General features: G+C 40.0%; 1 protein-coding gene and 1 long non-coding RNA gene across 2 annotated transcripts in view; one reads left to right on the forward strand and one right to left on the reverse strand.

Moving 5' to 3' along the window:
- Positions 1 to 5: 5 nt before the first annotated feature.
- rfx3 (regulatory factor X, 3 (influences HLA class II expression)) lies at positions 6 to 23274 on the reverse strand. Its single transcript, XM_042509018.2, has 17 exons — positions 23127 to 23274; positions 18149 to 18261; positions 17919 to 18007; positions 12733 to 12991; positions 10248 to 10322; positions 9783 to 9964; positions 9433 to 9552; positions 9221 to 9345; positions 8987 to 9102; positions 7918 to 8033; positions 7642 to 7796; positions 7450 to 7547; positions 7198 to 7347; positions 6881 to 7089; positions 6641 to 6794; positions 6336 to 6378; positions 6 to 5899 (listed from the first exon to the last, which is right to left on the reverse strand). The coding sequence occupies exons 2-17, from the start codon at positions 18254 to 18256 to the stop codon at positions 5619 to 5621; spliced, it is 2280 nt and encodes a 759-aa protein (XP_042364952.1). The 5' UTR covers positions 18257 to 18261; positions 23127 to 23274; the 3' UTR covers positions 6 to 5618.
- Positions 6998 to 23848, forward strand: part of LOC121959610 (uncharacterized) — a 104637-nt gene continuing 87786 nt past the window's right edge. The window contains exons 1-7 of the long non-coding RNA XR_015775224.1: positions 6998 to 7131; positions 7272 to 7386; positions 7934 to 8120; positions 9192 to 14191; positions 15345 to 15403; positions 16101 to 16225; positions 16442 to 16559. This is a non-coding gene — a long non-coding RNA (uncharacterized LOC121959610). The remainder of the gene's footprint in view (positions 7132 to 7271; positions 7387 to 7933; positions 8121 to 9191; positions 14192 to 15344; positions 15404 to 16100; positions 16226 to 16441; positions 16560 to 23848) is intronic.

Below are 23848 nucleotides of genomic sequence, written 5' to 3' on the forward strand. Positions count from 1 at the left end.
TTGACTTTGAACAAGAAAACGTTTATTACTGCAAAGACGAGTCACAAATTTTAAGAAAACAACACTAAGAAGCTAGCCTGAGCTGAGATCTGAAATATTCAGAAAACCAAACTACATGTGTCTTTAATAGTTTCTATATTCATCAATACGACACACTAAATGATAATGTCTTTATAAATATAAAAGTCCCCCAATTGTCCTCATTTTTTTATGCAAAATACACAATACAAATCACCCTACACGCATTGGTTCGCTTGCCAATTTGAGAAGAAAAACTTAATGGCACACAAAAAGAAAGTCACATGAAGTTTGTGTGTATATATTATATCAGATACTATACATTATCCAAAAAAAGAGGAGAAAAGAAATCACAAAAGCACTTTAGCCAACATATCTGATAAAATGTTCACCAAAAGAACAAATCAAATAATTAAGACACAAATAAATATACCTTTTTTTCTCAGTTTTTGATATATACATACTTTTGTCTAGGGTGAACCAAAATAAGAACCTTCCCCAAATGCCACTGCCAAATGCTTGTGCTTGCATTAGAGCGTGCTACAGATGGCCACGACTCACTAGACTGTCAAATGGCACTTGAAAACATCCAAATACAAATCTCAAACAGGTCACAGCATTCAGAAAATATCATTTGACAAAAGAAACCACGATCATGAAAAAACAATTCGCAAGAGAGCGGTTTACTTACAGTAACTCTCCTTGTTCATTTACCAGTTCTGTACAATAAAAAGCCGTCTGCAGGTAATCTACCATGTTTAAACTACTAAGTATGTGTGGTGTCACATCCAGTAAATAAATAGTCCAGTTTGAGGACAGGTCTTTATGCTTTCCTGGTGTCTTCTCAGTGGCAGCACCTGTGCAATGAAATATCTGCTCTGATAGCCTCGATCTGTAGCCCACCAGAGACCCAATAGTCACCCAGGCCATCTGCTCTGGCCAGGGCGAAATTAAAGGCACTGGAGTCTGCTCTGGGTCAGTGAAGCTGCCGTTTTGTCCAGTTGAAGAGGCATCTCTTAGCTTTCGCTCCTATGACAAGTTAAGGAATAGCTTATGTCTTTTTTTTCTGGTTTGAAACGGGCTCCTTTGCAAACAGCTGTTACAAAAACAATCTCAATTTTTAAAGACACTGAGAAATAAAGTACAATTATGTTGGCAGCATTAGCATCAGTCCAGTCAGTATTAACCAGGCAGGCTTTAAGATGCAGAAAGCTAAATCACTGTCTGGCACGTGAGTCTGTGTAGAATTTAAAAAAAAAAAAATAAAAAAATAAAAAGTGTGGGGGGGGGGGGCAAACTTGACAGAAAAAAGTTTCTAGCAGCACATGGTAGGTGTGCAAGACCAGAAAGCACTTATGATCCTAAAGCACACAATTAAGATTCAAAGAAAACATTTTATAAGCCATTTTCACTTCAGGCACAAAATAATACAAGTTTACATCTACAAGGGAGCTGAGATTCATATATGAAAAGAAGATCATTCAGAGAACAGAAGGTAAAAATGCACAAAAAGTACCCAGCAAATTCCTCATTCCTCACTGATACACAACTATCCAGATTTACAACATAATTTTAAATTGGAAGTCTCAGACAGAGCCCCATCGCTTTTTACAATGCCATTCTCAAAAACTGAGTGTGTGTTGGAGTCAGTCAAGCGAGCTCGTAGGAATGGGGTAGTTCATTCATGCTGCAGTTATTACAAATTTATGTGCAGCTCTGGAGAATGTAGAAGATGATGTAAGGTTTAGGTTTTTGCATGCATCCATTTTTGTATTGGACATTTTCATTACGGTACTCAGTGTTCCCCAACTTCCATCTGACAGTTTAATACCAAAAGTCAGGGAGCAAGTTTGTTACGGTCACACTGATGTAAACAAAATACCTCAGACCTTCAGCTTTCAGCTACTTAAAGATAACTGACCTTTTCTTGCAAACTTTTCAAACTGTTCTTAACGTTTATAATAATAATAAGAAAAAGACAGATTCGTGGCCGTTTAATTCTTAGATCTGGTAAGCCAGAGATTTTAAAGCAGCAGGCTCAGGGTAAGGCTACAAAATGACATGTGTACCTTAAGTTTAAAGGAGCAGTTTGTTCGGATTTAGTGGCATCTAGTGGTGAGTGTTGCAGATTGAAACCAGCTGAAACTTCTCTTGTGTCATGCGTGAACTTGCGTGTGGTTAGAATTCCTTATTGTGTTCATAGTTTAGGAGGTTTTGACTGGGAGCCAAAATATGCGCAGAGATCTCTTGATCTCCAAAACAAACTGAAGTGGTAATTTAAACCGGTAAAAAATGCTAAATAAAACAATTTCATATGACAAACCAGCACTGTTTGCCTTGTTGCAGATGGGCGGCTAGCACAGCTCCCACTAATGTGTGCTCAACTTTCTTCTCTGATAACCTAAAATTCAGATTTTCAGGAAATTTTATGCAGGAGCCTAATTATGCACTGAGGTCAATTCCTCTCCAAAACAAACGGATCCAGTGATTATAACCAGCAAAGACGCTGAATAAAGCAGTTTCTTGTTCCAAATCAATGACATTTGGCTCGTTGCAGCACCTGCTACTGTGTGCTCCCTTTCGTCTCTGATTACTTAAAACCCAGACGCTCAGGAGGTTTTCACTGGGAACCTCTTTCTCTCCAAAACAATTAGACACAGTGATTTAAACTGGTAAAATAAAGCAGTTTCACGCTGACAATCTGTTTTTCTGATGCTTTGCAGTTTGTCGCGGAGAGGCTGCTAACTACGGTGGTCGACCCTATCTAGAACCAGTGTTTGGTTTGTCCGTTATGGGCTACTGTAGAAAAATGGCGATCTCCGTGAACGAGGACTCCCTCCCTGTGTTGTAAAAACAGCTCATTCTAATGTAACGAAAACACAACAATACTTTTTTTTCAGGTAATTAAACACTAAAGAAAACATACTTTAATTAAATTCCAGTTCTGCCAACATATCCCCCTAAATCCTACACATTGAACCTTTAATTGATAAAGATCGTGTCTTTGGGGATGCCGGGATTTGCTTTTTAAATTCCCAAATGTGTCAGAAATTATTTAACAAAACATCTGAGTCCACTGACCCAGTAACCGAAATGACACGCTGTATTTGCACTCTCCCACTCCGTTACTGCTAGGCATGATTTCTAAACGGACACAAAGAAAACAAGTTGGCAAAGGTCCTGTGCGCTAGTAAGGAATCATTTGACCAGTGATAGAGCCGAAATAAAGTGATTAGAGCACATTCAGTGCCAACCCTTTTTTTTTAAAAACCTAAATCAACCTACATACATGACTTACAAAGAAAAAAAAACAAGCAGAACAAAAAAATCTTCTGGTCCTTCTGTACAGTAGGTCTGCCATTTGCAGTGGTATAATTCATGATTCATTATCAGGACCCATTATAATATGCTGTAATGGGTAAGCATCTAAACCAAAACACAATAAATATCAATAAATAAACATTTCTGCAGAGAAACCGTGCAGACCATTTCAACAAGCATGAAAAAACAATAACAAAAGTCTTTTTTTTAGTAACAAAATCTTCCTATTCAGAGGATTAATCTCAATAATCTCCACAACATAGAATGCTATAACAGTTCAAGTATAGATGTAGTCTAATGAATCCAAAGTTAGTCCCCATGCCTTTCCCATTTCACAGTCTATGAACTAATTACAGAGGAGCTACGAAAAGAAACAATCACATATAAAGCAACAAATATATGTAGTGTATCATCATTATATATACTATACATATATATCTATATATCTCTTTGAATATCACAAAATATCTACTTTTGGTCCACTGTACAAAGATGATCTTTAAACAGGGAACAAAGGATGAAAGCATTTTTTATGGGCTAAAAACTGAAATGGAAATGTATCAGAGGTGAGAGAAAAAGCAATGCAGCTTTTCTCTATCGCGTTGAGATTTGTGCAGTACAGTGGTGTGTGTGCAATAAGGTTTGGTGACTGTGCTGCACGCGTCAAAAGGGCTGGCACCACTGGTTTGAGGTAGGGTGACTGATGGATGTGTTCCAACACATACACACAAGCACACAGACACACAGGCTTATATACACATGTACAGAAAAAAAACAACACAGTGCAGACCTATGCATCCGTGTCTACACTCTCGCACATACACACACACACACACACACACACACACACACACACACTTCACCCGACAACAAAGGTGAATGCAAGAATAGGCCTCAAGAGGGCAGAGTGAGGGCAGGAGCAAGGCTAAAGACCGTGATTCTAATAAGCTTAGCAGAGCTGATCCAGAGAAAAACAACAGGTGTGTCTGTGCCTGCATCCCCTTGGTCTTGACACTGATGAGCCAGCCCAAATCCAGCCAAAAGTCACCAGAAAGCCAAATCTGTGGCTGGGACAATGCAGAGGGGCTGTGGGCTCTCTACAGCACACAGTCAGGACTACAAGGACAGCTGCATTTAAGGATAAGGCACTATGATAAAGCCGAGGTACATTAAATCCCTGACATTCCTTCTGCTCTGCAACATGGCACTGTGGGACAGGAAACAGCTATCGGGTGGCCCCAAAGTGGCTCACTCTCAGCTTCCTCTTGTTGGTTTGTTTTTGGTCCTTTGTGAACTTAAGAAAATTTCATTAAGACAGAAACTACAAATAAAAATAAAACAGGGGAACATGTCCAGTAGGTTGTTTCCAAGATTACAGCTTTCAACCACACTACAGAGCCATCTAAAATGAACAAAGGCAAACGTTATGCACCGAGCGCATTGAAAAGCTAGCACTGAAGAAGTGGTTTTTGTACAGCCAGTCTCCTCAGTCTCATTTCTATATACACAAGTAGCAGCACAGATTCTTTAGGGGTTTCTTTTTCTGTGGCTGAAAACTAGAAGTGGTTGTCAGTTGGTGGCTACCGTATCTTTTTCAATCAGAACAGACAAACTGCCCCATGATCCTTTTTCAAAGTCCTCTCTTTTTTTTGGCTACATACAATTCTCAAAATATTTTGTTCAGCCAGACGTTAATCAGCAGTTGGAATGTTATGTGGACAGAAATCATGCTAAAATTAGGAGGGATAAATGGAAATAAAACAAAAACACAATGATAGCACCATGAGTTTTGGGTAATACCAATTAAAAGAACAGCAAAACTATTTACAATAAATGAAGGTCTTGAGTCAATTGATGACTTTGCTCCGCTGGGACTAGTGACATGGATTTGAGCTCTGAGACATCAGTAGTTTGAAAGAGTTAAGATTTCCTTCAAGACTAAACCCGTCTGAACAGACAGACAGAGGCGTTAACATTTAACAGGTCAAATTAGTCCTCCTCCAGCTGCCGCATTGCGATAGAGCACAGACTTATGGGATCACACCACATCCAGAATCTAAGCAGTCAGACACGTACAGCACATCTTGGCCACAGTATCATCATTTCAGCACTTCCCCCCACTGACCGGGCTAGACAGGGAGAGGACAGCGTGTCCACACAAGTGCAGACAGAGACAATGCATGAAAAAGACGGACACATCTAGACTTACAGAGAGAAAGATATGTGGAGAGTAAGACAGCAAAAACAGGCCAGACGAGGCTGGCCGTGCCCTCGGAGCCTCAAACGGAGGCGTAGGTGTTGCCTGTGGTGCTGCAGTGGCGGATGGTGGGAGTACCGGCAGAGGGGGTTAGGATGTGCTCAGCGTGGTCTTGCGGGGGCTGGGGCAGCGAGTGAAGGACACTAGGCTGGACGACCCCCACCACAGGGTGGGACCCGTCCTCTAGTGCCCCGACCTGGATCACCTGGATCACCTCATGCTCCGATTTCTCTCGCTTGGCAAGAGGTTCCCCTGACTCCTCCGTGTCGTCTTCTAAGTCACTGTCCATCCCACTAGTTTCATCTAGACAGGAGAAAGCATCACATATGTAAACAGGGGTATAGACTCAAGAGCTCAATTAAAGGAATAGTTTGGATTTTTTTTAACTGGGTTGAATGAAGCAGGGTCCATAGTCAGTGTATTACATACTGTAGATGTCAGTTGGCCCAGACCGAGTTAGGAAAAAACAGCTTCAATTTCGTGTCAGAAATTGCTGTCTGACAGTGATGTTATATGTTTTGCTGCTGGCCTGTCCACTGCAGTACGTTGCTTAGCTTCCATGATGGACTGCTCGTTTAAACTGGGATTGTGCCGACTGACATCTACTGCATGTAATACATTGTCTGTGGATAAGTGCCTTTTACAACCCCACTTCAAGAGATTCGAACTTTACTGGAAGGTTTTCTAGAATACTGGTTGATTTCTCAGGCTATAGAGCTTTATACATTTTATCACATACCTTTATCAATGTTAGTGAGGGACAGGGTGTTGAGGCTGTCAAACTGAAAGCAGAGACAAACATCATAATTAGTGTGCGCTACTAGTGATTCACGTAGTTTGAATGTGTTCCTAATTCAAAAGAGATACTCCATTATAATAAGGTAAAACATGTCTTCTGGAGTGATTTTATCAACATACTTAAAATGACCAAACCAAGGTAATTTCACTTCCAATATTTAGTTTATCAGTCATGTACTGTAGTGTGGTGATGTGGTGGTATGGTGGTATTTTAAATACTGTGAAGATAAGATGCCACATTTATACCTCCCCCATGACCCCAATGGGTGTCTCTCCAGTAGCTTGGGCCACACGATGCTCCACTAAGTAAAACATGTATTCGTCGTACAGCAGGCGAATCAGGTGGAAGGAACCAAAGCTGGCAGCGCTGCGCAGGGTCAGGTCCCTGATCACCATCGAGCTGCAGAGACATTGAAAAGCATTGTGAGTGTTTTGTCTCCTGCTGCACACTAACAGACGTGTCTCAGTATTGTTTTTTTTGCAGACCTGTAGAAGGACCACTTAAGCAGGAACTGTCGAGCTGCCCTGGGGAAACTGGGCCGGTGCTCGTATGGCTTGAGCACCTGAGTGACCACATTTTCCAGCCAGGCTGCCCACTGCTCCAGGGAGCTCTGCTGCTGTAGCGTGGCCTTGAAGTCCTGCTCCAAGTGTTGAACCACTCCCTCCTCACACTGGCACACCCATGATGCCTGCTCCTATACAGCAACAAGGCAAAACAGAATGGCGTTATAGAGAAGGTATGGTATAGTACAAATAACAAAAACACCACAGCTGAATATCCCAAAACAACGAGCTGTTCTGACCTGTACGTTGGCAAAGTCAACACGATTGAGATCACTCAGCATCTGGTTAATCTGTGATGTGTTTTGCAAAACAGCACGTGCCGCCTGAGCCAGGTGGTTCAGAGATGTGTATCTGCGCAGTGTTTGCGCAAAGGCACTAACAGCGGCAATCTGTGGAGAGAGCACACAAAAGGCCAGGTGTTACCCACTGTAAGTATTTACACCTTTTAAAACCTTTGTGTAGCATTTTAACCACGAATACTGATAGCTTACCTTGGTCTGGATCATTCTCTGTGGAATGGCATTCATGGCATTATTAAGCCAGCCTTCCAGGCTTTTGGCAAAATTGCGAATGGCTTGAGTCAAGGCACCTAAAAAGCAACAGCAAAAAACACTGAGTTCATGATTGTGATGTTACAAACATTAACGCAGCAATTTTGACAAGTGTTTGCGACTGTGGCTCACTGGGAATGGGTCTCAGGACATCAGGAATGAGGATCTCCACAAGGGCCTGGTACATTAGATGGTCACAGGTGCTCATCCATTTGAGTACAGCCTCATTTCTGCACAGTTCCAACAGCTGTGAACGCGGCAGCCGTGCTTCAATCTCACTTAAGCTGCTGTTGAAGGAAAAAAAACCCCAGATGAGTTCAGCTTGCTAATATGTCTTTTAATCAAAACACTGACAGACTTCATCTATAAAAAAAAATTATAAAAAAATTATCATCAGCTTGACCTCACCTGTTTTCTGTTACAGTGGCACCATCTACAGAGTCAGGGGGGGAATAACGCCAGAATGTCTGCCACAGCTTCTCAATTAGACTGAACTGGAGGTTGACAACCACGTCCAGGATAGCCTGAAACAAAAGTGAAGAATAAACAAAAAAGTGAAAAGCTTTCAGGGGAACTACTTTCTGAAAAACGAGGAGCCTGTTGCCAGCGAGGTCAGTATTTTTTTTTTCTTTGGTTCCTAGAACTATGAAAATGTTCCTCAGGTCTGAAAATGCCCAAAGTCTTTTTTCAATCCTCTTAGGAGCATAGATCCATACATCTCAAAACCTCAGCACATCAACCCACAAAAATCTGCATGGCTAGCCATCACGATGTGAGGAAATCTGTGTGTTTTTACAATTTGAGCGACTGACCCTTTAATCATAAGAGGTGGACAGCTCTCTGTCAGATCACAAGGCCTTGGCCATCACCTGTGTATGACCTCATCCTTAGTTTTCAGACATTAAGCGAGCTGTGATTGAAAACTTCATAAGACGAAGAGAAAATTCTGTTCTAAAATGCCAGCAGTTGGCATTTACGAATCTCTGTCATTATAAACACACATGACCTTTACCAAAGTTTCTAAACTCTGATTCCAACCAAAGTTTAAATACATATTCTTTTTCAAAATCTGTAAAACTTCCATTCAGTATTTTTAGTCTTAAAATTAGTTTCTCATTAAACACAGCTTAAATAAGATTAAATGACTAAATTACTGTAATAATAGATACTAGCAGATATAATAATAAGGAATAAAAACATGGATGAAATTGAGATCAATGAGAATCATAACAGAAAAAAAAGTGGAATAGAATTGAAGGGTGGTCAAGTCCAGGCAGATCAATAGATGAAAGGACAGTCTCAATGCCTGTATAGTCATGTTGATGATGTTTTAACAATGGATACTACAACATCGAAGTAGATTACTTAGCTTTCTTTGAGCATTGAAGAGGAACTTGACCCCCTGTGAAATACACTTGTGTGGAAGTGTGCTGCGGTGCTGACATCGCAGTGAAAATGAAAATGTCCTTTATCTAACCTCACAGTGCTCTCTGTAAAGGGACTGGAGAGCTTTCACATCCTCCGGACTGATGTTCTCTGTATTGCTCTGTCCCAGGTCCAGCTCTACAAAGTCAGGGAGTGCACGCGATGCATCTGTTGGAGCATTAAAAAAAATTAAAAGTTGAAAAATTTGGTTATATTCAATATACTTCAGTGCATCTGATGTGCTGTTGTTTTTACAGACATTCAGATAAAGAGAAAAGCAGCTGACCTAGGAACTGTTGGTGGTGTTGGCTCTGTGCGATGACTGTCTGCTCTGCTGCACCAGGATGGTGCTGGCCTCCACCTGAGTAATTCTCCCCAGAGCAGCCATCAAACTTCTGCACTGGCTTGAACCTTAAAACACATGTTTCACATCACTATCTATACACAGATGTGACTTTTGTACTTCATGTCTAAGTGCATGTTTAGTTGCCTGTGTACCTCTGTTTCTGCTGAACAGGTTGCTGTCTCAGGGCCATATACTGCATGTCTTCTTGGAGTCTATTGAGCGGGGAGTCTGGCTTCACACGTATACCATAGTAATGATATTTGGAATTCCCTCTGCAAGACAAAGTAAACACACATTAGCACACTCTCAATGTGAGGTGTACAGAAAAGTTCATATGGATGGCAAAGAGGGGAACATGAGAAGAATGGATGAGGCTTTTAGAGTATTATGGTTATAGACAAAGGCAAGCAATCAAACTGCAATTGGATGAAAATTTTGAATCCCCAAACTGACAACTTTTCTTCACTTAAGAAAAAAATAAATCTGGAAAAAAAAAGCTAACCTTGTCCCAAGGCGCCTTGTACGGAGTCCCATGAAGATGGAGCGGATGAGTTTGCCAAAAGAGGCTGCATTTACAGGGTCCAGTTTCTGCTCCTGGCAATGGCGCAGATAATGATTGTAGAGGGTGGATCGTGGTAGACTTACGCCCTCTGCTGTTTCGTAATTGTCCAACAGCCACTGGAGCTGCAAAGGAATACATGCTTTTTTTACTCAAGAAATTCACACCCTGCTCCACGCAAACTGTCTGGAAGGACCTCAGACTGACAGTCTGTAATCTTGATGATGTAGCATCATCACACCTCTGCGAAAGCATTTCTACAGCAGCCAGTAAATTCAAAACAATAGTAACAATTAAAATCAGCAACAAAAACAGCAAGCACATCAAACTCAAATGTTTACAGAGTTAAGAGAGGCAGAAGTCTAGCAAAAGTAAAGCGAGGGCAAGCACTCGTAAAAAGCAACTTACATGGCTGTTGAGCAGCGAGCTTCTCTGACTGGATAAACCCTCAGATTTTTGGAGCGTCTCAATCGCCATTTCAATCTGATAAACCATGAAGCACAGGACAACAAAATGTAAGAGGAGGAAATCAAAAACAAAAGCAGGAAAAATAAAGAGATGTAGACACGTTAGTATCCACCAGCAGAAATAAAAATAATCTAGAAAGGATCCCAAAGCAAGCACCGCTAAACCCAAGCAGAGCAGACTCCCTGTCAGTAAAGGAAAATCTTTGCATCGTTGAGAAAAGTGGACATAAACTCAACACGATCAACTACAACATACATCAGTCGTGGGTAACTGGCAGACGTACAACCCTTTCAGATTCCACTAGCACAGATCCACTTATAACAACTACCATGTGCAGAGAAAATGCCAGACTCCATTATAAAACAAAAGGCTAGGGCAGTGTGCCAAGACGATTTAGTAACACCTGTAGTCAAACTCAAGAGTTATGCTGAAAAGCTGCTTCTTGTGCCATGGGAGGGAATCTAATTGGGCACTGGCACTTTTACAAAGAGCCTACTGTCTCACAAAGATACACAGCAACACAGGCTAACAAAACTTGATGTGAAACAACAACATACTGTTTCTGAGCAATGCTGTCCACTGATTATCCATCATTTATGCTTTTGATACATCTCAAGTTGTAGAGATTACCTCTTGTGATTTGGGGTATGTGAAATTATGGAGCAAGAAATGGACTGAATACCTTGGCCATTCTGCAGCAGTAAATGCAGCCGATTTAAGGGCCTATTAATCTTGTCAAAAACATCATTTAAGCTAGGCAAGGATGAGCTGGTATTTTGCTCGAGCAGTTAAAATGCCCTTGCGACCTTGCAAACATTTTGATTGCATAAAAAATGTAAAACATTTATCCTCTGCATAGTCATTAATGGATGTTCTAAACTCTCTGCCGTGACTGATATCCACATAATGTAATGTCAGTTGCCAAGCATCTTTGCTACATTACTGGCAGAAAGCATCATCTTGGTGGACAATGCAAAAATACCTAATGGGGTGTTTAGACTACAGCAGAGGAGTGGGGCTCTTGTGTTGCATGCACCACTTTGAAAGGACTCTCGTGAGGAGATGGTGAGTCCCCTCCCCTTCCTTAATACACCTGTCTCAGGTTTAAGCCCCCCTTTTCTTCTATACACTAGAAATTAGGTATGCGTGATAATATTGGCCTGTCATTGGTATCGGCCAACATACTGATTTCTGCCAATACGACAAACTTATATCTTTATTATTTACTATTTTAATTGACAAATTGAACATGTTGAACTCCAGGTTGAAGTATGTTTCTGATTTTGCTCAATGAATGAATATTACATACATTGAAAAGCTTTGTATGTTATTTCTCCATCTGCTCGTGGGCTGTCACAATAGTAGAATGCCAAATTATACACTGGCTCATCTGCAAAAAATATCCAACATCTTGCATCCCTACCAGTAATACTCAGCCTACGTCCCTACTATAGGGTGCCAGGTGGTTCATCGACCATTTTCTAATTTAAATTGAAAAAACATTAATACACATTGGGAATTTTTTTGTAATTTTAATGTAAATAAGGTGTGAGAGTGCATGAAAAAGCATCAAATACAGCTTGTTTTGAAAAAAAGTGCTAGGGGGAAGACACAGAGGTCCAGGTTAAGCCCCCAAAGTCCTAAAATCCCAAACACCCCTGCCTACACTTGACCTGTGCTTTGCTGCTACGACTCGAGCTGCCCCTTGGCTAAGATGAGTGAGGAGAGCAAATGTAGAAAGGCTGAAAACAGGCAATTCATGTATTATATACAAATACGAATTTAAAAATGTTTTTGTATTAACTGGTCCCTGGTCTTCTGTCATTTTGCAAAAGTGGGCCCACGGGCAAAGCAACATCAGTATCCCTGTTCTTCACCAAAGAGTGCAAACAACAGATAAATGAAACGAGGGATGGAAGCAAAGTCCTGCATTGCTTGAACATTAAATATTAAGGGTTACAGTGTGAACACTGCTGGCAGTAGTTCGATCACTGCAGAGACACAGCCTACGCAGCGCATCGCATACATCAGCAAAGGATCATCACCAGAGATAAAACACACCACCACACACACTCATGGGCACACTTAAGTTACCTCTCTTTAATGTGACATAATATACGTACTATGTGTGCATGCTGGTATTTTGAAAACATGACTAAAATATTGAGTTTAAATATGGAACTCTGCTGGCGTCCTACATTTTGGATCAAACTAGTGCATGGATCAATAAAGTATGACATAAACAGAGCATCTATGTTGATAAGAGGAGTCTATGCAAACTAATAGCTGTGTGGATCTGAACAGGGGGGAGATAGACTCTACTACAAAGTCACGCTATTCTAATGCTCTATCGACAAACACACAAAAAGGAGGCAGGCAAATGTACAGTAGTGAGGGGCCCAATTAGCGGCTGCTGTGGACTTACAGTAGCTGGGGAAGCTCGTGCCGTCTGGGTGGCAGGGTGGGGTGCAGCGTTGTCCATGATGTAAGCCCCAGGACTGGTGCTGATTACCTGACCACCCGCCAGATTCATGTTCATTCCTCCACTGCCCCCTCCTCCGTTGTTGGTCATGCCATGAGATGTCACCACAGTGGACACTTGTGATGAGCTGCCCTGTGTGTCAAAGTAGCTCCCTCCGCTGTTCTGGCTATACAGCTGCGGCTCTGAGTACGAGTAGGTTCTTCTGTTCAGAAGAGAGGTTAGCAGTCAGTCAGTGGGCCTGAAACTAAGGGTATAGTTTTATAAAAATAGCCTAAAGGATTAAGTACCTCATTGCATCTTTCAAATTAAGTTGTATTTTTTTCTTGGAATTAAGTTTTTTTTAAGTCAAAGTATGATTTCTTAGTTGTGTAAGACACCTGTTGAACCTTTATAGTAACAGTAACACCTCAGTAAACGTATTCATTTAACACAATTTCATCTTGTCAAATAACGATGTTTGGTCAGTGGCCTTACATGGCAAAATTTGTCGCACAGGTATCCGTCTGTGTCAGTTTTGGATGCCCAGGGATGGTGTGTCAATTTACACTTTTTAAATATGCATTGTGTCTATAGTAAATGTATAGTCGCTTCTCGCTAAATGCATACAGTCTTTTTCAAAATAAACATACAAATAGGTAAATAACCTTTTAACTTTTGTTTATTTAAAAAAATCTCATCTTTATTGTTTTTATGTTTAGTCTTTCTTTGTACATGTTTATTTTTTCGTGCTGTTTTAATGTTGCTCTGTGGAGCACTTTGGGCTGTATGATTGTATGAAAGGTGCTATATAAATAAGTGATATATAAATATAAAAGTTTGATTCAAAGTAACATTAAATATTTAATTTATATATTTGAATGTTTGCCTTTCACATAATATGTTGACACAAGCCTGGTGCTCAGCTCATGCTTACAGTTGTTTGTTGTATGTATGATTTTGTATACAGTAAATACAAATGTCACAGTAGAAACAACACAAGTGTAAATAACGAAATGCGGGATGGCTGAATTCCATTTAGCTGCTTTGATTTCAGGATCCTGGTATCGTGCATGCTTGCTGACTGTCACTCTCACTGGACTCTTGAATCGAACGGAGCCAATCCGAGCCTCGTTAGTAACACCTGTGCTTTTCCTGCTCCAAGTCAAAATGTCTCCTGTGAGAAAGTCGTATGCTCCAGTGTAAAATGTGCAGTGTCAAAGTTAATCGACGAGTCAACTGTTATTAAAACAACAGTTGGAGTAAGAAGCTCCCCAGCTTTTATGATATTTTTTGTAGATAGAAAACGCAGTTTGAAAAGTACTCTAAAGAGTTCCGTCCACATCGGTTGAACCACACAGTCTATGGTTTGAAGCGACCAGGTACTTTCCTTCACGTCGCCTTTTCTCCTCTTCAGCAGACTCTGGTGAGTTTGTCATAGTTAAATTTTTTTTTTTTTTTTTTAAAAAAAAGGTATTTCTACAGAAACGGCACTTTAGAGTAGCTTTGCATTGTTGTTAACCACACACCCCGGCTAACACGACCGAGCCGACCGCTAGCTTACATGTCAAAACAACACTGATGTGAATCCAATTAATGCTAACTTTATCTAGCTAATGTAAAAGTAGACCATCCGACAGGAAGTAACGTTAATGTCATTAATGTGGAGGAGTAATGGTGTTAAGTTCTTTGTAACGTCCATGATTTTCAGTAAAATAGTAAACTGGTTAGCCTAAGCTTAGCTTTGGTAGCTAAATAATGTTAGCTAACATGGAGACCTGCGGGACCAAACGCATCTCTGCCGATATTACCGTGGTTAACGGGCTGTGGCTATCATGCCAGGCAAGCATCTTCTCCAGCACTAAATTGACATTGGGCATTTTTAAAGGTTGGCTAACTAGCTAAAGTTAACATGAAATCATTGTTCCCGTCGGTGTTAATCTCGTGTTGACGACCTGAAAATATACCTGGTAAGAAAAACCGACAGTACCTATGTTTGGTTTAAGACGAAACCAAGTGGTTATACTCATAGCCACAGAGCAGGTAATATAATGCAGGCTCTTAAGGATAATAGCAGATAATACCTTTATTTTTACCCATCTGCAAAGTATGATAGACTACTAAGGACTCTGTGAGAGGAAATTAGTTTAAACCTCTAGATTAACATATTGCACATTTATAGAGAATTCAGGCTGAAACAGTTATTTTTCTGCTACTTCAGTTAGCTTTTACAGTGAACCTGGGTACAAATACAAAATGTCTAGTTGTCTCAAATTAGTAATTTGTGGTCTGAGTTTTTTTAGACGACAAGTAGACATTTTGTGCTTTGAGAAATTCTGATCAGTTAGTGTTTGCTTGTAAATCATCCCTTGAAACTGTCATAAACGAAAGTATGTAAATGTATAGAAATTTATCTTTTTTTCAAACATAACTTTTCTTCCATGCTCTCAACATTAAACAAACAAAACATTTCTTCCATGCTTGTGGGAAACTGTCACTAAGTCACTATTTATGAAGTGCCATTCTGTAATTGTCACTGCTCTAAACATTTATTTTAAACAGGTATTTATTCATTGCAGATGGAGTGAGACTTCATCCTGCAGTGTGGAGAAGATATAGCTGTCACGTTTTTGGAGAGGTAAGTCCTAACTCTGAATTAGTCCTTGCCTAAAAATATAGTTTGTGGCTTTATGAGGTGGTTCTCCCATAGGCCTGTTTGTTGTACTTTTATTTTCTGTATACATCGTTCACTTTTTATTGTGATACTCCTGGAAGTAGCAGTATTTATATTATGTCACTCATCCACAGTGTTGGGCAAGTTACTGATAATTAGTAATTAATAACAATTACTAATTGCAATTACAAAAAAGTAATTAAATTACTGCATAATAAAAGTAATGTTTGCATTACTTTTTTTGTTTCCATTGATACTTCAATAATATATGTGTTGTTTTGGCACAGTAGAGACAAGACTGTCAAATTCTTTATACTCTGGCCCCATTGCTAAAACGCTGCTAAAACACTGCATGTGTGAACACCACAAGCATGAAACATGCTGCAGTTCGGCGAAGCTGAAGTCACTGACTGCTGACGTGTGCTGTGTGAAACGGGCCCTAGTTGTCTGCTTTTCACGGAGTAATGAGTAACGAACCTATTAGCATTTAAGTAATTGTGACTCCGGTACCGAATATCAGAAAATAATAGTTCGATTTACATTCTTTTGGGCTTTGGCTTTTTCCTCTTTCATTTCTCTAGCTTGAAAAATTTGTTTGAAGAAAATAAATTGTAAAATCATAGTATCCTAAAATACTTATTTCCTTTGGTTTTGTGTACAGGATGGGACAGTGATCTTGCTTCCATCTTCAATTATCCTCATCCACCTGATTCCTCTGGAAGCTTAAGGCTGGAAGAGACCAGGCAAGGTGTCTGCATCCCTGAGGTGGATCTTCTCATGTTCAAGGTTCGTTTTGTAGTCTAGTGAACAAATGTCTTATTAACTAATTAAAATAAATCAATTAATTAATTAAATTATTGATTTTATTATTATTATTCTTTATCTCCAACTTACTCGTGGCACTTTTTGTGAATGTGTAGTGGGGGTTACGATTTTGAACCACAGAGAATTAAGTCATGTTAACTTGTGATTTTCACAGTGCCAATTTTTTTATCCTCCAAGGTGAGCAAACATCCAGGAGCAAGTTGATGCCACCAGTAGCACCACTCAACCCTATCCACTAGCCATTGGGATGAAGAGGAGTAACATCCATGATTTCTTCATTTTTCTGGACAAGCAGGTTGTACCATACAAGTCAACCAACATTGTATTAAGGCGACAGATAGTTTTCCAGAATTGACTGGTAGATTTCACATGATGGTGAACTTTGAAATAAGGGTTTGCAATGAAAAGATAAAGAAATTGTACATTTTAAGTTGTTTTACTATGAGAGGAAGTATAAAAATCTGTATTTTTCTTACATTGAAAAAAATGTGGGATTTTTTTTATTTAATTCAATTTGTATTAAGATATGGCTATAATGGTGTTTATTTTTCCCAAGTTAAGTTTTATTTGTGTTGTTAGGAATATGGTAAAGTAGACAATGTAATTCTATTGAAGAGTAAATTTTACAAAACATTGAAGATGTTGGGTAAGAATAACACTTGTTGGGAGTAAATACATGAGTAAATGGTGTTTAATACTGCAGGAGTCGAGTAAAAATCAACTCTGTGTGGAGTTAATGTTAAGGTTTAACACTCATGAAGAGTTAATAAGAATAAATTATGATTAACACTAGGGATGGAAATTAGCACCAGCCACTAGCCAAATGCTGGTAGAGAGTGCAAGTGGCTGCTAGATTTGCTTCACTCACCTGCTAATAGCACAACAGTAATCTACTGAGCGGCTGGTAGATTTTATAGTCTAACTGCCACAGTGGAAAGTGGACAAAAAAGTTAATTTCCAACCCCAATTAACACTAAAACTCTTGGTTTCAAATGTAAATAACACTTTAAGTGTCATTTTCCTCACAGTGTAAAACTTGATTAACACTTGTCAGTGTTGTTTAGTGTGGTGCAGTGTAAAATGTTAACTCTTGCCAGAGTTAAATTAACTCTGAGAAATCAACAGTATGATCAGTGTAAGTTTTACACTCTGTAGAGAAGGCCCATCTGTCAGTGACTCAATATCAAAATTGACTCGTTGAGTGTTAAAATAACACTGCTGAAAGCACTTACTCTGGCAGTGTGCCTTATATGAGTGTTTCCACCAGTAACTGAGGTCACACAGTATGTTTATTTGTGTCTGTGCAAGCGCAGATGTGTGTATCACAGTAGGACAAGTTGGGCTTGTTAGTCAGGTCTCTATGTAACCCCCCACTCCTCAGACCCAGGAGACCCCCATGTAGCATCAGCACTCAAAAGACAGGCCTACTTCTGGTCATGTTCAGGTGACTGAGCACAATCAAACGCATGACTGCAGACCCCTTGTATGAAAAAACAAAAACGCAAAAAACAAATGCAGTCCCACCAACATCATGTGTTTTTGACATGAATGATGGTTTGAAGAGACTTAAGAGGAGAAAGAACAGGCTGCAGAGACGCTGCACTAATATTTGTGAAGTGGTGTAAGAGCAGAGCCGGGCAGTAGACTGACTCACATGTTGCCATTGGTGTAGACGCCACTGTTTTCCTCCACATACTGCACCTGTGCTGGGTAAACATGCTGAACCTGTTGAACAGTCTGGGCCTGGCAAGACAAAATGCAAGAGTTGCAGATCAATTATCTAATTGACTAAAGGCACACATTGCTCTGGGAAGACACGCACATACAGTATGCACACACGTAGGAACATAAAGATACAAACACACACAAACATGATGGATGTACCTGTTGCTGGACAGGCACCTGCTGGGTGGAGCCGGTAGGCTGGACAGGCACGGTGGTCTGAAGAGGGACAGTGGAGGTGGAGTCAGCGCCTGCTTCAGGGGTCTGCATGGCGCCTAAATAAGACAGAGAAAACACAGCATTACTGTAGATAGATAATGGGCACAATCAGTGAATACACTCTACTGGTATAACTGGAAAAGCAACTTTAACTCAGTTACAACAACATAATAATCATAATGCATCATTGAGCCAATACTCATGTGGAATCAACGTAGAGATGGCTCACAAACATCACTTTGTGTTACCCCCCTCTTATTATAAGAACTGGTAGAATAGTCATAAAATCAGTGACATTACCTCTAATATCCCAACAGGTAAAAATTTAGCCTCAGCATGTTCAGGACATATTGCATTTAATAACAAAAAGACAAATATATCAAAATCTTTGCATAGAGGAAATAATTATCTCATGATTTGGTAAGCCCAGGACATAAAATATCCCTATATGAGAAACTAAGCAAGGCACAATAGAAACCACGACATTTCACCACAAATCAATGCTCCTAAAGCTGCTCAAGAGCAATTCTGCCCGAGCACCTGTTTCTGCCTTGTGGTACTTAATGTACTGAGAGCCTCATGCATCAGTGCCACATGGTCTTGTCTCCATGTTCACAGCCATAAAGCAAGTTAATATTTAACAAACTCCAAATAGATGCTGCTTCTTGTTGCTCTGTCAGTTCCCACTGCTACAGGTTTAGGAGTCATGGATCAGTGCTGAAAAAAGAACAACTGAAAAGTCATTTTCAAGTATCTTTACCAGATATCGTCATAAGTAGTAATTTAAAAAAAAAAAAAAAGCTCAGCACGTCAGAGATCTAAGACTACAGTACTTGCAAAACAAGGCTAAAGTGAACTATTTTGAAGATAAGGATAAGAGTGTGAATAGATGGTGAACCTGTGTTTGTGAGTTAATAATAGTATGGCTACCACCACCCATTCCTTCCAGGGGAAGGCCACCTCCTCCCCATCACAGTTTCCATCAACAAGCCTCTCTTGGTTAATTAAGTTGGGTCTCCTAACAGCTTTGACTCTCTCCAGAGACGGTCTGCCCCTTCCCTTTACCTTCAGTATCATACTGGCCTTTTTCTTGGGAAGAAGGCCATCACTTCATGTTGAGGTGTTGAGGTGATCACCCTCATAGTTGGGCTAAAGAGGAGTCAATCTGTCTCTGTGCACTGAGAGTGTGAGGGACAGTAAGGCAGGTGGCAGGAAAAATCTGCATTTTCTTTAAACATATAGGGCTGCTCTGAGATTCATTAAAGCAAAGCCGTCTGCTTCCAGCATGGCTATTTTCAACACCTTGGGGAGGGGAATATGAGTATATACTATCACTGTCAGACATGTCAGCAGGCTGTTTGCTAGACAGGCTGCAGCCTGGCTTGTGGAAAAATAAACTATCCAGTTCAAATATTTATATTCTACGATTTTGATGCAAGAAACTGTAAATTATGATGATCAATTCCCAAAAAAAGCCTTTGGTTGCAGGCTTCCAAAGTGATATAATAATGTCAAACTCACAGTAAAATTGTAGCCTTCAGCTTTTTTTTATATCCCGATGCTAAAAAAGGATCATGAAGAGAGGAGAATGTAGACTTTTAGTCCACAGTGCAGTTTGAAAGCTAAAGTATACAGCCCCAACTAAGCCCACCTAATCGTGAAAAAGCGCCCCTGCATCACAACACACTCTTGTTGCCTCACCCCAACCCCCTCCACAAACACACGCACACATATACACACACCAACACACCTCCTGCCTCACCATTCAGGCACTCCCTTGTGGCCCACTTAAATGCTGTGCTCCACTGAGCAAGTGCAAGCCCTACAAAGACACAGAGGAACAAAAGCCACCAAGGAGGGCAACATTTTGCCCTGCCTTTTCTCTCCTCTCGCTAACATTACAAGCAACAAATGATAAATAAAGACTGCAAGGTTCATAGTCACAGCTACCGGAAAATACTAACTATCATAATTTGCATTTCTAATGATAAAGGTGGAGTCTGATGGAGCAAGTAAAGAAATAAGAGCTGGTGAACTAGGTTGAAAAGTACACTCTACGCAAAATCTCTCCCTCTGTTGCACACATACATCACATGTAAACCCAGGCAAGACAGGAGCATGATCAGGTGCTATTACAGCAGAAACATAGGTGGAGGGAGATGTTATTTAGAGATGACACAGGGGGGTGGTATGCAAAATGTTTGAGGAGTTTTCAGACTATATAGAAAACTGAGAACGACTTATATTTTTAAGGACTGCTAATGTTGATTTTGATGTCAAAAACATTGCATCAGTATTTGAGATAATGTAAATTGTTCCCAAAAGAGTGAGTGAAAGTCAGTGTTTAGTCTGATTTTATTTCAGGGCAGGACCACAGAAAACAAAATGTGTCAACATTTCCAGATTCATCATGACCGGCTTCGTCATGACATAGGTTACAAAGCTAGTGTAATTGTGCCTGTTCTGTTATTGCCTGATGTGGGGTTAGAAAAGAAAAAAAACAAGGGCGTTTAAGTCTCCTCTTTCATCAACATTATACATTATTGCAGGTAGGCTGGGGAAATAACAAACCAAACATGCTGTATTTAGCTAAGCCATGAAAATGGATGACTGAATAATTGAATTAATCAGCCCCTCTTTAAGTGATTGGAAATGTAACAGGATCCAGGCAGCAGGTGGCATGGTACTATTTCTGTGCTACTGGACTACAGGTTAAGTGGTAACATGATCTGATAACTAGCAGTTCCCAACATCCTGTTTTCTGTGTTATGTGTTGTGGGGGAGTGGGTTTTATATGCCAATAGATCAATATTTATATTATGTTAGGCTTTACCTATAGTACGTGTAAAAATTGTGCCACTGGTGTTTTGATCTAATTGGTTCATCATGCCCACTTGTTACATGAGTAGTTAAGGATTCATAGCTCAAAACTAACCTACAATTGAAAAGAGAACCAAACACCAGGGATGATGATGGACAATTTGATTTGATTTATGTGTGGTGAATAAATAGACAGACCTAGGTGGTCCGGAGTCCCACAACTACTAGAGGTGCACCTGTCCTCCATTCACCTCTCCACACATACACACACCTGTTCTCTCCCCTTACGGGAATCAGAGGTCGCAGCTGCACAGGAGACCCAATGGACCCAGAAATAATTGTGATGCAACATTAAGAAACCAAGTCCACTGTAAAATCTTACAAGTTGATTTTACTTCAAAAATTTCTAGGAAACCGACTGCCTTGAAAAAAGAAAGTACATATCACTATTATCACTTATCACTTATTTTATGTTTACTTTATATCTAATTGTAATTGCAACTTTGAAATGACAGGTTTAATTAAATCAATCTTTCTAAGTTTTAGCAACTTCACTAAACCAAGATTACTGTGCTTTATATCTGTATTCTGCCAGTTACAAACTAGTCAGTCACAGTTAAAGAGAACTCCAGATCTCCAGATGTCATAATTGGCAAAATTCTCTGTCATGACTGATTTAAGTTGGACTAACTTGGTTTACAAATGCTGGTAACACTTAGAAAGAACAATTCAATTTCACTTGTCATTTTAAGTTGCAACAACTTCACAAAATTGTGTAGAGCCGAATTTCAAAAAAACTTAGCAGTTTGATATAAAGTAATTATGAATTACGTTTGAAGTTATTTTTACCATCCTTTTTGCAAGGCAAGCGGTTTCCAAAATTATTTTTGGCAAGAACGACTCTGATTTTACAGTGTGCTTATATGAACCACCCACAGGATTAAAAGAAATAAGTTCACTCTTCTGTTGTGAGCAAAGGGAATATAGCACCTTTGTTTGAATAGATGTGGCTTAGTGTTTTCACCCTATTTAAATGAACCTAAAATTAACCTGGCAAAAATTAAGATCAATTTAAGACTAAGCTTCTTACCCCTGCACAGTGTCATGCTGGCTTGAATACCTTCCCTTTCTTGCGCAGACCAGAGAAAAACAACATGCACACATAAAACAAAAATTCCAAATGTAATATTTACGCTGTCAATAATAATAGCTTTAACGCAGAATGGGTGAATAAATCGACGTTACCAGCCCAGTTATAGATTGTGCATTGCAAATAACGAAACGCTTCGGGGAAAACGGGTACTAACATTGGGGTATTTAAATGTTAAATCGGGCAGGTGTTTTTCCTCAAAGCTGCAAACCACTGCAAAACTTAGCCTTGTGTTATAAACATTGCTTATCACAGCCATCTGATGCCACAAAGAGGGCAGATGGAGAGCTAGCGAAGCTATCTTGCTCCCTAAGACAAAAGGGAAAGTAATGGCTTAGCTATTGTCAATAGCAGTTAGTGTAAGGAGAGCTAGCTCACAGCACTTTCCATTCCTGATCGACGTTATTGATTTAGTGAGATCAAGAACATTTGAACCACCCGAAACATACACTTGCAATATCACCGCAACATTAGCTATAAAAATGGGATGGCAACAGTAAGAGGGCAACGCTGGCGTTAGCAACCTAGCAACAACAGACACCTGCTCCTGCTCCAGCTGACCAGCTAGCATCAGTGACTAGCCCAGACCTATGCTACCACCCAGCATGGTAACTTTCAGCAAATAAGTTACACGGAAACCGGTTTTCAGCCACACACACCCACATTTAGGGTCAGTTTTTGCTACAAAGCAGCCTTTGAGAGGACATAGCTAGCCCCTGCTAACGATCAGGACCTCTCACCGCTGTGGGTATCTACAGGCAACGTTAGCAAGCAGGCTACCACGTCACAAAGAAACACCCTCGCTAGCAAACTACCCCAGCTATTCACCGAGCCTTCATTCAGCAGCAGACAAAACATACACCACAGCATTAATATCTCCTTCATACAGTGATCCGCTGAAGCGAGATCGGACCTGAAATCGGGCTGAAAATAGTATAAAAATATTCAAACCTGAGCTGTGGACTGGTTGATGAAGATGAGGATGGTGGAGGAGGTGGTAATGATGGAGCGAGAGGTTGTTGTTGGTGGGTTACAGTCGCCAGGACTACGGTGACTATGGCGCTTCCTCACTGGGCAACAGTTGCTATAAAACTCACCGGGAGCGCGCAACCTTACTAGGCAGGTGGGAGGAGATTAAAGCGCACTTAATACTGTCTGAACGGAAATAAAACCACACCAAAATACTAATATTTCTCACTATATTCGGGAATATTTTACAAGGATAGCAATTGTACCACAGCCCATGCGTTTAGTCTGATCTATTTAGAGACATTTAATGAGTCAATTATGAATAACATGTTATAAAATGTTATAAGAAAGTAAAAAATGTGTTTCAGTTATGGTTCTTTTATGTTCAAAGACAACAGCTGTAGGCATACCGGTATTCTATAACCAATAGCTTCAAATCTCACAACTCGAACTTCAATATCCTACAGTAAAAAAAAACACTTTATTTTCAGCATAGGTATAGTTTGAGATGCTCTGAACTCAAATATTTCAGTTATTGACAGGAATTATGGAGCAATGTTTTTTTTTTTTAAATAGCACCTTGATTTTCAGATTTTAAGTCATTTCAAGAAAGAAATGTGGTACTTTGCTTTGGAATATTACTAACATTATACCATAAAAAATATGTCATTTTTGTGTCTGTATATAGTCTGAGGTGACCTCAA

This window comes from Plectropomus leopardus, chromosome 20, assembly GCF_026936395.1.
Source record: "Plectropomus leopardus strain MGB_pleo_1.0 chromosome 20, ASM2693639v1, whole genome shotgun sequence".
NCBI classification, from domain to species: Eukaryota; Metazoa; Chordata; class Actinopteri; order Perciformes; family Serranidae; genus Plectropomus; species Plectropomus leopardus.